This window comes from Helianthus annuus, chromosome 17 (assembly GCF_002127325.2).
Source record: "Helianthus annuus cultivar XRQ/B chromosome 17, HanXRQr2.0-SUNRISE, whole genome shotgun sequence".
Classification (NCBI taxonomy): domain Eukaryota; kingdom Viridiplantae; phylum Streptophyta; class Magnoliopsida; order Asterales; family Asteraceae; genus Helianthus; species Helianthus annuus.
In genome coordinates this window covers 125204215-125217188 of record NC_035449.2, presented here as the reverse complement: position 1 = coordinate 125217188, position 12974 = coordinate 125204215, and the positions used below count along the sequence as shown (strand labels likewise).

At 36.4% G+C, this 12974-nt stretch overlaps 1 protein-coding gene across 1 annotated transcript; it reads right to left on the bottom strand.

Annotated features, from left to right (window-relative positions):
• Positions 1-1939: 1939 nt before the first annotated feature.
• LOC110920982 (protein FAR1-RELATED SEQUENCE 5-like) lies at positions 1940-5401 on the bottom strand. Its single transcript, XM_022165237.2, has 5 exons — positions 5190-5401; positions 4087-4882; positions 3733-3991; positions 2881-3438; positions 1940-2722 (listed from the first exon to the last, which is right to left on the bottom strand). The coding sequence occupies exons 1-5, from the start codon at positions 5209-5211 to the stop codon at positions 2096-2098; spliced, it is 2262 nt and encodes a 753-aa protein (XP_022020929.2). The 5' UTR covers positions 5212-5401; the 3' UTR covers positions 1940-2095.
• Positions 5402-12974: the final 7573 nt, after the last annotated feature.

Genomic DNA, 12974 nt, shown 5'->3' with positions numbered 1-12974 from the left:
ACACTGCTGGTCAACCAGCAAAGAAAGAAGGAAATGAGGCTGCTGGTCAACCAGCACGGCAAGGAGAGGTTTTTAAAACACCAGAAAAGGAACCCAAAAAAGACAGTGAAAAACAAGAATTCATAGGTGAAGACCTAAATGCCGGAGTCCAGAAGAAAAGCAAACGTACAACTCACCCTGCCGAACCTTTATGTTCACCATATATGCAGCGAGTTGTACAAATAAAAACAAAAACTGAAAAAATTGAAGTAAGGATAGCCGAATGGATGTTCTCGACAGTTGACGACCCCTGGTAAGTATAAAAACCAACAAAATCTTAATTGGATAAAAATAAGTATTTAAACTAATGTGTATTACAACAATGCAGGGTGTTTATATTTGAGACAGCATTTAACACAAACCTTTCAAGGGTATGTCTGGAGTCGCTTCACCCGAACTTATACATACATGTCCAAGTCCTAACAGCTTGGTCATTGGTACTAAACAGTGAAGAGGTCTACAGAAGCAAAGGTTCGCCGGCAAGAGTTTTCTGCCCATGCAACATGCTGGTATGTTTTCTAATATGTGCTGGTTTTAATAACAGATTAGAAAAAGCGCATTTAACAAAATGTGCTGGATTATTACACATTGTGCTGGTTTTGAAAAATTAATGTTTTATTAATATATGAAATGCTATTATTGTGCTGGTTCATAACACAATGTGCTGGTGCTGGTTTATAACACATTGTGCTGGTTTCTGTGCAGGGAGAAAACAACTTCAAACCAAAACTGAAGAAAGAGACCTGCGCACAAAATTTCAGCGAAAACATTGCCGCGACATTGATGACTACCGAGTTTGGAACTATTAGGAAAGTGGACATGTTGTTCATTCCAATACTACAACACAAGCACTACTACATTGTATGTTTTGATTTCAAGGGAGAAGCCATCAAGATTATAGACAACATGAAAGGGAAAGCAAAAGCACAAAAAATGGCACGTGCTAAAAGAGTGGTAATATATTGATGCCCATTAATTCTGTGCTGTTTATTTTAATTATATTTGTGATACTTAGGGATTTTGATTTTGAAAAATTTTCAAATTACAGAAAGAAATTGTATGTGATTACCTTGAAGTTGAATACCCAACAATGCACAAAAAGATGTCGCCCTTGGAACCAGAAATAATGAACATGTCGTGGCAAACGGAAAAGAACTTTGTAGATTGTGGTGTCTTTGCAATGAGACACATGGAGACATACACAGGGAATCATGTGAGCAAGAAGGAATGGGATAGTGGGCTGTCGAAAGAGTCACCGGAACAAGACAAAGAGTTGGTTGAACTGAGATACAAGTATTTAAGCAAAATACTTTTATCCGACATCAACTTAGCGAAAGGTGAAATGATGGAACTGTTAGAGAAGTATGAGAAGATGGAGCCTGAAAAGAAAGAGGAATGCAAGAAAAATGCGGAAACGAAAATCAATGACAGACTGAACCAGAAATATTGATTGTGTTGGTTGAACAATATAACATTAGTTTGGTAGTTGTCTGTAGTATTTTGTGCTGGTTTAACAATTAATATGGTGCTGGTTTAACAATTACATTGTACTGCTTTAACAGTTATATTAGGAAAGTTAATTTTATGCTGGTTTTACAATTAATATTGTGCTGGTTTCACTATGACAATTTTGTGCTGGTTTAACAATTACATTGTACTGCTTTAACAGTTATATTAGGAAAGTTAATTTTATGCTGGTTTTACAATTAATATTTGTGCTGGTTTCACTATGACAATATGTGATGGTTATATTAGGAAAGTTTAAAATTGTGCTGGTTTTATAATTGTGCTGGTTTTAAAGAACAGAGTTTAATTATAAAACCAGCACAATTTTATACTTCTTCTATGAAATTGTGCTGGTTTTATAATTCTTGACAAATGTATTTACAAAATCAACAAAAACTAATAATGTGCTGGTTGAATGTTGTAAACATAATAAGAATACAAGAAATCCAAACTGAAATGAAAAAAATAACAAATCCAAATATCATAGAAGAAGTTTAAAATTGTGCTGGTTTCATACAATTAATATTGTGCTGGTTTCCAACACACACAACTAACTGCTCTTCTGGGAATCAGCAACAGTAGTCTTCATCTTACAAGTCCGACTATTATGTCCATGACCTCCACATTTCAAACAACCTCTAGTTTTAGTTTTCTTTGATATTCTTGAAGATGATACCTCACGAAAAGACTTTAAGCGTTTGTTTGAACCACACCCCTTGTTTCTAATACCACTAGGTGGAAGAATGGTAGCAGAAGACGATGAACATGGCTGATCAGCATGAAGAATATTAGCTAATCTTGCATTCTTGTCAAATGATTCTGCAGGAAGGTCAGCAGAATCAACCTTCAACTTCGACTCGATCACTTGGTCTCTATACGACGATAACAGGTCAATATTTGTAACAAGACGGTTAACAATATGTTCAGTTGCAGTCATTATCTCACGCACAATGCTGGAAGCACGTTCAACTTGATTACCAGCAGCATTTTGATCAAAACTCGAAACTTTTGTCTTTTTTGGAACATCTCTTGTCCAACGCCCCATAACATATTTTTTAGGGAACTCCTTTATACCACAAAGACGAAGAACACAAAAGGCATGCCTACATAGCAAACCATACTGCTCATATCGGTTGCAGCTGCATTTAATTACCATATCCTTAGGAGTAAAAAGAACCTACACAAATAACAAATGCTTATATTGTGCTAGTTTATAACAAAAGTGTGCTGGTTTATATATGTAAAATTCTAATTGTAAATATAAATCACTGTGCTACTTAAAAGGTATTGTAAAAAGCAGAACATGTTTGTGCTACTAAAGGTATAAATAAATACCTCATGAAGGCCAGGAAGATTGACCTGTAGAATATAAAACTTAATTGAATCACCAACTTCTTCTTCACGCCTGCACATACAATTCTTGCAAGCAAGTCGAATTTCTTCTTGAACATCAAAAAATATCCCCCGAGTATAAATCTTTGCAGCTTCCAGTTCCAATTCATAATTGGTTTTCATGCGAGGTTGTGTGTATCTGGTATCATGATCACGTTTGCTGCGCTTAAACCTCTGAGATTCCATTGCAGTATCAAAATGGCTCAAAAACTCAACTAATGACAATTTTGTGTTGGTTAATTGACCAAAAAAATGATTTTCACTCTCAGACCTAGATGTTGTACGCATAAGACCGGACATATGTTCATGACGATAGTATGCTGGAATCCAATCTGATCTCAAGTTGTACATATCAGACAGCCAGCTGTTACTAGTAAGGTTGTACTTAATCATTAAATCACACCATTGTGTCTCAAACTGTGCTGGTTCAAGAGCATCAGTCCATACAACATCACATATATCATCTTTAAAAACCTCATCTTGTGATAGCTCAGTACCAACCTATAACAAAAAAAAAAAAATTAGTATATTAAAACAGCAAACAAATCCTAAAATGTGCTGGTTTATATGTTAAAGTGTGCTAGTTGATGTATAAACTTAAACTATGATGCTTAAACTATGATGCTTAAACTATGGTTTAAAGAAAGTGTGCTGGTTTAATAGTGTGCTGAGTTATATGCCAAAGTGTGCTGGTTTAAAAGTGTGCTGGTTTATATGCTAAAGTGTGATGGTTTAAATGGATGTTTAAAGTGTGCTGGTTTATATGCTAAAAGTGTGCTGGTTTAAGAAAGTTACCTTTTCAGAAACTTTGATCATTATATGCCACATACACAAACGATGTCTGGTATCTGGGAAAACATCTCGGATGGCAATTTTCATTGCAGCGTCCTGATCAGTCACAACCACCTTAGGTGCAACACCAAAAGCCTTCAAAAAACTTTGAAGAAGCCATTTATATGATTCAGCAGTTTCAGATGCTAACAAAGAACCAGCAAACGTGACATTGTGATGATGATTATCGATTCCAGTGAACGGAACAAATACCAAGTCATACCTAAAAATTGAATTGATTATATTACAACTGCTTGCTGAATTGTGCTAGTTTAATAAAAATATGAATAAATGATCTACAAAAAGTGAATAAAATACCTGTTCGTACGGAACGTAGCATCAAAAGACATAACATCCCCAAAGACCTCATAATTCAGTTTCATTTCTTCATCAGCCCAAAATAATCCAGCAAGAGCACCTTTTTCATCACAATAAAATTCACAAGAAAAATTCGGCAAAAACTGCTTCTTATTCATAAGACGTTGGACAGCCATATCCACATCAAACTCTCCAATGAACAAATTAATATCTCTTTTAAAATTTTTACAATCAGTAGACGTCACTCCAACCTTATCAAATCCACCACGAATCTTTCTCATAAGGTTGAATGCCCTAACTGGACCAATATTCATCTCAGAAAAATCAGAAAGCAGTTGCTCTTCAGTGAATGTCAACTTTCTAGACGAAGCTAAAAGATGATAATCCTCTTCATCAACAAAAGAATGATTATGCTCCTCAAATACATGAGAAATTCTATAAGTATTTTTTGGAGTTAAAGCCAAACGGATGTGTGCCTTACATCCGGTACGTTTAGAAGGTCTCCTCCTTCGGTCATTTAACTTTTTATCAGCACCAACACTGTCATTTACCGTGTCAACAGCACAGGATGTCGCTGAACCCTCTTTCGCACAAACAAAGTACTTTCTAATCACAACACCATTTTTTGAAGATTGAGTATGCTTTCGACCCTCAAACCCAGATAACTTAGCATACTTCTTATAGAAATTAAAGGCAGAATCAATTGACTGGAAATGCATACCAACGACAGGTTTGGAAGAATCTGGAACAATAGGAGTATAATACTGATTACCAGTAGTTGGACAGATACGAACTCCTGAACAAATAAAAAAACCAGAACAAAAAAAAAGATATCAGCACAAACTTTACAATAAACCAGCACAAAAAACAAGCACAACTTTACCAGATAAACTAGCACAAAATAAAGATATCAGCACAACCTTACAAACCTACACTTTAAAATATGATGTAATATAAAAAAACCAGCACAACTTCAAAAACCAGCACAACTTCAAAAAACAAGCACAACTTCAGAACTACACTTTTAAATAAAAACCAGCACAACTTAGATCAAAACTAAAAACCTAAAAAGTAGATGAAATTAAAACTAGAAGGTATTTTACCATCGACAGTAGTAGACATCATTAAAATAGAGGAGGATAAATCAGCAATTCAATGAATGAACAGAGGAGCTAGGGTTCCACCAAATAGATGAAAACGATGAACGATTCAGCAGGATTGATCTCAATCTCGCAGGTACCGGCAAATCGATGAAAACGATCAACGATTCAGCAGGATTGAGATTGAGATTTGCGATTGATTTAGATGAAAACGATCTCGATGAAGCTCAATGAATGGATGAAGGAATGAAAATCGTGTGATTAAACTAAGTACAGATCTGTTTGAAATTTGCATTTTCCAATATTACCCTTTCATCTAAATTAATGAGATTGCCACATGTAAGCTCAAGATTGCTTCTTAGGAAACTTAGGGAAGATTAAATTCTTAGTTGAACCTCTACCTATATATATATATATATATATATATAGGGTAGGGTTCCAGCGTGAACAACCCCCCAAGAGTGAACTGCGTGAACAGATATGGACCCTTGATTTCCTTTTTAGTTGTTAAGGGTAGGATTGTAATTATATAAAAAATTAGATTTAAATCATAATTTCAATAATTGAATTAAGTTACATCTTTCCTAATTTAAATTCATTATCCACATTATGTTTATTTATTAATAAGATAATTATCAAAATAAACAACAAATCACCAGATTTCAATTTTAATTTTTATTTCAGATTTCATCACCAGAATTCAAATTTTGATTTTTAAGATCCACATAACCTTCATATTTCAACGGTATACACATGTGTACTTGGATATAAATAGAACAGTACATGTGTAGTCAGCATCGTACATATGTGTACAGTAATTCATAGGTGTACATCAATATTCAATACAAAAAAAATTCTGAGATATCACAAAAACAGACGATATACACATGTGTACATCGCATTAAAAAGAGGGCAAAATCAGAATACACATGTGTACATCGCATTTAAACAAATAATTATTTTAATAATTGAATTAAGTTACATCTTTCCTAATCCTTGATTTGATTTGTAAGAGATTTATGCAATCAATCTAAGAGGATAATTGATTACTTGATTTATGAGAGATTTATGCAATCAATTTAAGATTAAAATTACACATATACCCTTTTTGTATTTAATTAAATGGAAAAAATTAACCAAATAATTACCATCATGCCACTCACTTTAATCTTAAGATCATAAAAATCAAGGGCCCAGATCAGTTCACGCAGTTCACTCTTGGGATTTTGTTCACGTTTGAACCTAATCCTATATATATATATATTTAACCCACATAATTTTAACACACACACACACTCTCAAATCCCTTCATTACCAAAACCCTCAAGTCCCTTCAAATATTTTATTCCCTTTCTCTATTTAACCAACCGACAATATGGCAATCCCATGGACCGAAGAGGAAGACATCGTGTTGGCGTTGTCTTATGTCACAATCCATCATGAACCCACATCTCCTAGTCGGAGGACTACTTCTTGGGACCGGGTTTCTGCCAATTTTGTATCCACGTTGGTGAGACCAACCGAACCGTGGATCAAATTCACTATAAGAAATTCGACTTTTAGCGACAACATATCGTCGTCGCTATTGATGCCCAAAATCGTCGCTAACCAATAGCGGCGACATGTCGTGAAGGGGTTACAGGCGTCGTGAATGCTGCTTCAGGTGGCGTGAAGGGCGCCGGATAAAGAGTTGGGGAAGGCGGTTGCAAGTCATTGTCTGCCTCCACCGACGACAAAGAAACCATACCATGAATGAAAAATATAAGATGTGGCAACATAATATGAAACAATAATTTGCCACTTTCAACACATCCGAGAAACAATTACACAACTAGGGCAGAACCCAACCCGGTTTGACTTTTTGAAGCTTTCCAAACCGTTTGAACCTAGTTCGGGTTTGAACCCTAATCCGATTTGTGCACCTCTAACTTCAACTACACTGTAAACCTATTTATCATAAAAATGCAGTAACTAACCTCTAATTTAAGTCCACAACCACATAATAACCTGCTATACTACATTTAACTCAAGAAATTTAACATTTTAACTCAATAAATTTGTAAAGATAATGCAAATTAGAGACAATCAAACACAACAAGAATACCTGGTGGTTCGGCGGCACTAATGAGGTGGTTCAGCGAGGTGAAGCGGCGGCGTAGAGGAGGTGGTCCGGCGTGGGGTGCGGTGTGAGTCTAGGGTTTATGGGAGGAAGGGGTGTGATTTTGGGGGGGGGGATTATTGAAGGTCTGAGCCAAAGGTTTTAATAAACCTTTTAGCGGCGACAAGTGTTAATAAAACAAGAGTAGTCAGATGATGTTGTGATCGAACGGTTATGGATGGATTTTAAAACATAGGCGTAGATAATAACCATTAGCGGCGACTTTTCTGAAGTCGTCGCTAAAAAGGTCGCCCGTATTGCTTATATTTCTTGTAATGATAGACCCATGTTTCGCGTTTATCCGTTACAAGGTTTCAAGATTCCATGGTAGGCTCTTGATTGTGCAAAATCCCAACAACGAGCTCTCGGAGGAGGAAGTTATTCAAGTGGCACTTGTCAACTACAAACACAACTACGACGAGTACTTTAACCAGCGCATTATTTCGACCTATGTTTAAGTTTTAAGTTTTTAGGTTTTATATTATGTAATGTTTTAAGTATTATGTTTTATTTTGTTGTATGGTTTTAAGTTTTAATGATATGTAATGTTTTAAGTTCGTAGGTTTATTTTTCTTTAATGTTAAATTTTAAGTTTTAATGATATTAAATTTTGAGAATTTATTTAAATAAAAGAAAGTTTGCGGCTAGGGTAGGCGCTGCCACCACTTACTAGTTAATGGCTATTTTGAACACTTTTTGATGTGGCGAGTGATGGTTGGTCAGGGCTAGGGTACTTACCCTAGAGTGCCCCTTCACCCCTAACCATTAAAAACATGAATTTTAGTGATTTGACCTTCATGCATACCCACACCAAGGGTTGCCAAATAACACGGTCATTTATATCACTTATATTATTCAAGCCATGTAAGGATGTGCACAAGTGTTAACTTTATTCTCGATGTAATCTTACAGTGGTTATATGGCGCCTGAATACGCGATGCATGGGCAATTCTCAATAAAGTCAGATGTCTTTAGCTATGGAATGTTATTATTGGAAATGATAACAGGTCAAAAGAACCAAATTTTTAAGATCGGAGACAAAAGGGAAGATTTTCTTAGCTTTGCAAGTATCCACACTTTATACAAAATCTGGCTAATATATATATATACCAAAGGGACGATATTGTTTTGAGGAAATATTTCAACTAAAAATCTTAGTGTTCCTTGTAGTATATGAATCTTGAATACAATATATTAATATCTTTTAGGCATGGAAAAGCTGGAATAATGGGACAACAACAGACATAATAGATCCCACATTGAAGACAGGATCGGGTCCACTGCACGACATCTTTAGAAGTGTCCATATTGGGTTATTATGTGTTCAAGAAAAAGTTATTGATAGGCCAACCATGGCTTCAGTTGTTCTTATGCTTAATAGCTTCTCTATGGCACTTCCCTTACCAGCAGAACCTGCTTTTTTCATGCGAAGTAATTATGATCCTGAAGTGCCACTCTTACAGGAGTACAACTCTTTGACAGGGAGTGGTGGTTTAGGATCATCCCAATATTCTGTAAATGAGGTTTCAATATCTGATTTCGTTCCAAGATAGGTATTTATAACAAACTTGATATGCTATACAGACATTTATGGTTTCCATTAAGAAAAGCTATTTTTGAACTTACAAAGTTACCATTTAGGAATACATGTTGAACATAAATTTGTAAGTTTGGATTTTCCTATTTAGTAGAAAGGCATGTTTTCGTTCTTCGTTTGAGACATCATAACATGGTTTATATGTTCTAAGTAATAGTAAGTAAACAAATAGTTTTGTGGATACAAAAAGAAACACTGATCACCTAATCTAAACCGTTCAAATTAATCAACATTTATATTATTACTTGATAAAGTTGGCATGGATTTAAATTTCATGGCGGCAAGGAGTGCTTTCGGCATGAAGCATACGGCATGTCGGTAACCATTAGGCATGAGAAGCATGCTACACCATGGCCCTAGGCAACAATCAGGCATGCGACAAGGTGGGTTGTGGTTTTGCCACTCTTGCCAAGAAGCACAAGGTATTGGGGTGTGCCACCTTCTCCCACTAACCAATCATTTTTAGTTAGTTTTTGTTTTCAGTTTGTAATTTAGAAATTTGTTGTGCCATGAGAGGCGTATGCATTTCTTGTGATTTGACAAGTTGTGGCAAGTAGCAGGCACGTAGTGGTGAAAGGCGATGTGGTGTTGACGTGGAGGAGAATGATGTTGTGTCAAGTGTAGCAACTTGGGCAAGAATCCCCTCCACCCTAGAAGTCATTGTAGTAGAATGGACCTCCGATGCTTCTCCAACACTTCTTGCATGAGTTCTCTAAGCCTAGAAATCTCCAATGTTTAATTTAGTAGAATTTCTTAGTCAATGGACATTTTGATGGTTTTCCCTTTCTAATCCATATTCATATGGTCATTTTGACCTAGTCAATAGAGATGACTTTGCATTTACTTTCACCTCCTTAGAAAATACGCTAAGTTTATGGGTCTTTTTATTTGTATCCATATAATCATACTCGTCAATATCAACCATCTCATTTCTCCTCCATCACAAGAAAATATGTTCATTATTGATGGAAAACTGCTCTTATTGCTATTATCTTTTGTTTTCATACATTTAATCCATACCACTACCTTAGCCCAACCTGATTTCATTTCCTACTACTGCGAAAACGCGGATAACTATACTGTAAACAGCGCGTACCAAAGAAATCTAAACACCACCCTCTCCACGCTCCCTACCACCAACAACGGCTTCGGTTTTTACGATCTCACCATCGGTCAAGGGAATAATAATACAGTCCACACGATTGCCCTTTGTCAAGGGGACGTCAACCTTGATGTGTGTCGTAGTTGTCTAAATGACTCCGTTGTTAAATTGCCACAACTCTGTCCTAACCAAAAGGAAGCAATAGGGTATTACGACTACTGTTTGTTGAAATACTCCAACGAAATTATATTGAGAAGCGTACATATAAAATTTTATGCGGCTTTGTATAACACCTAAGATGCGAAGGATATTAATCGGTTCAACGGTGCTCTGTGGCCATTATTGAATCAGCTGAGAGGTGATGCGGCTGCTGGTGGTCCGCTACAGAAATTTGCTAGCGGAACACCAGTGGTCCAGAATTCTTAAGGATCTTTGGGCTTGTACAGTGTACTCCAGACTTATCGGACCTGCAGTGTAGTAGTTGCTTGCAGGATGCAATCAATCAGATTTCAAATATGTTTAATGGGAAAGTAGGAGGAAGAATTTTTCTCCCTATGTGTAATTTTAGATATGAGACATATCAGTTTTTTAACGAGACTGATAAGATCGTCCCACCATCACCGCCAGGTATGAATCTGTGTTTAAACTAATATATTAAATATGAATTTGGTGCTGAAAACAGGTAACATTCATCATATATTTGTTTTTGATAGAATTTGGTTTATCATATATTTCTTTTTGATAGAATTTGGTTTAAGAGAAAAATTAATGTAAAAATGTTATCTTTTTTACTTTTAAAGAGGTGGGGGTGGGTGTGGGGAGCCTTGGAAATTGTAATTACCCATTTCCATGTTTCAATGATTAATGTCTCGTACATGAGTCAAACTAAGAGCATTCACATCCAATCCATCAAATTATACATACATTCCACTAAAAAACAACTCCTATATCAATATATTTTCACTAAAAACAAATACTTTTTCTCTCTCCTTTTCAATTAAATAATATTATCATTACATTTTTCTCTCTCCTTCACTCACAACTACTTTCAATATATATTAAAAAAATTATAGTGGGTGAACAGTGTCCCCTCAAATATACAGATGAACAGCAACATTTTCTCTCTCCTCCACTCACAACCACTTTTTATACCCTTTATAATATAAAAATTCCCCCTCACATATTTTGATGGATAGAATGTGAATGCTCTAAGTCTAACTACTTTTATACCCGTCTCAATCCTAATGGTGCAACGTGATTATAAAAAAATAAAAATTGAACCACAAAACTTCTATATATATATATATATATATATATATATATATATATATATATAGATAAAAGCCAGCAAGCCGTTGAAAGCGATATAACCAGAAAAAAACAACTCGACTAACAAAATTACAACAAAATGGAGACTTCAAACTCAACCCAATTCTCCCAGGAAATGGAGGGGAGCTTAGTTCGGTTTGACACCCACAAAAACGAGTCCTCTTTAATCTGGTCCATCGTATGTCGGATCGGAATGAACTTGCCGTTGAAAGTTTTTTTGTTCCTCGCTAGCCAAATCTTCCGCGTAGTTGCCAAAGCTGCCATATGCACAAGCTTCCTCCACTTTTTCCATCCTGGCGCCTCTCGAATTACTTCAAAGATATCAGCCAAAGAATTTAAATTTTGGGGCATGGGTAATCTTACCCAAACAAAGAAACTCCACCAGATAGCTTTGGCAAAAAGGCACCTAACAAAAACATGCTAACACGATTCCTCCTCATATCCACGTCTGCTGCAAAGGAGGTCCGTGAGGTGAATCTCGCGAGTCACTAACCCGTGTTTTGACGCTACTTTGCCCAAAATCGCTCTCCAAGATAAAATATTAGCTTTTGCGTAGCCCAAGAATTCCAGAAAAATGGATGACCCGTATCCGTCCCCTCTGTCACAGCCAAGAATTCTTTCCGAAACTCCTTAACCGAGAACCCTTTATCTTTACTATTAGACCACGCCCACACATCTTTCCCATTTCTCAGTCTAGCTTAGTAAAGGGTTTGCATTAGAACTCTAAGGCATCTCCACTCCTCATCTGAGCTGGGGTCTTTTAACCAACCCCACCCCATAGGAAGGATTTCCTCTGCTCACAATGTGGTCAACGACTGGCCCATTTTTATTTTCAGCAAGGCGATACAAGGCAGGGAACAACTCCATTAATGTGTTCTTACCGACCCATATGTCCTTCCAAAATCTTGTGCTCAACCCGTCCCCCACCTCAACCCGAAGCTTATCTTCGATCCGAATGCCCTCTCAAGCAAGAACTGAACCTGGTCTGTAGAAGCGATGTCTTTCCAAACTCCCATTATCGAATTTTTTACCGGAACCAACTTGCGATCCACTGCCGACTTATGGATGGACATAATCACTTTTACCCACAGATGGTTTGGGTTACTCTTAAACCTCCACCACCATTTTGAGAAGGGGAATTGGCCTAATCCAACCTCAAAATATTCCCCCCACCAGTCCTACATTTCACCTACTTTTACTACAATGGTCCCCCGTTAAAAAAACTTAACGGAGTTAAGCTTTTTTCCAAATTACAAACAGTTTTTTTAGGACTTTTGATCAGAACGATGAAACAAGTCAATTGATGTAAAATTTGCCTCGAAATAGTGCTCCAAGTGACTTGATTTTGGTTAATTGGAAATCTAAACACCCGAATTGAAGCGCCATTTTCATCGTTTGGACCACCGTTTCGAGACAAGTTTTACATCTCGTTCTAATCAAAAGCCCTAAAAAATCTGTTTGTAATTTGGAAAAAAGCTTAACTACCTTAAGTTTTTTTAACGGGGGACCATTGTAGGAAAAATAAGTGAAAGGTGGGACTGGTGAGGGGAATATTCTGAGTTGGGATTATTAATGGCCAATAAGGTCTAGGTGAGATTATTA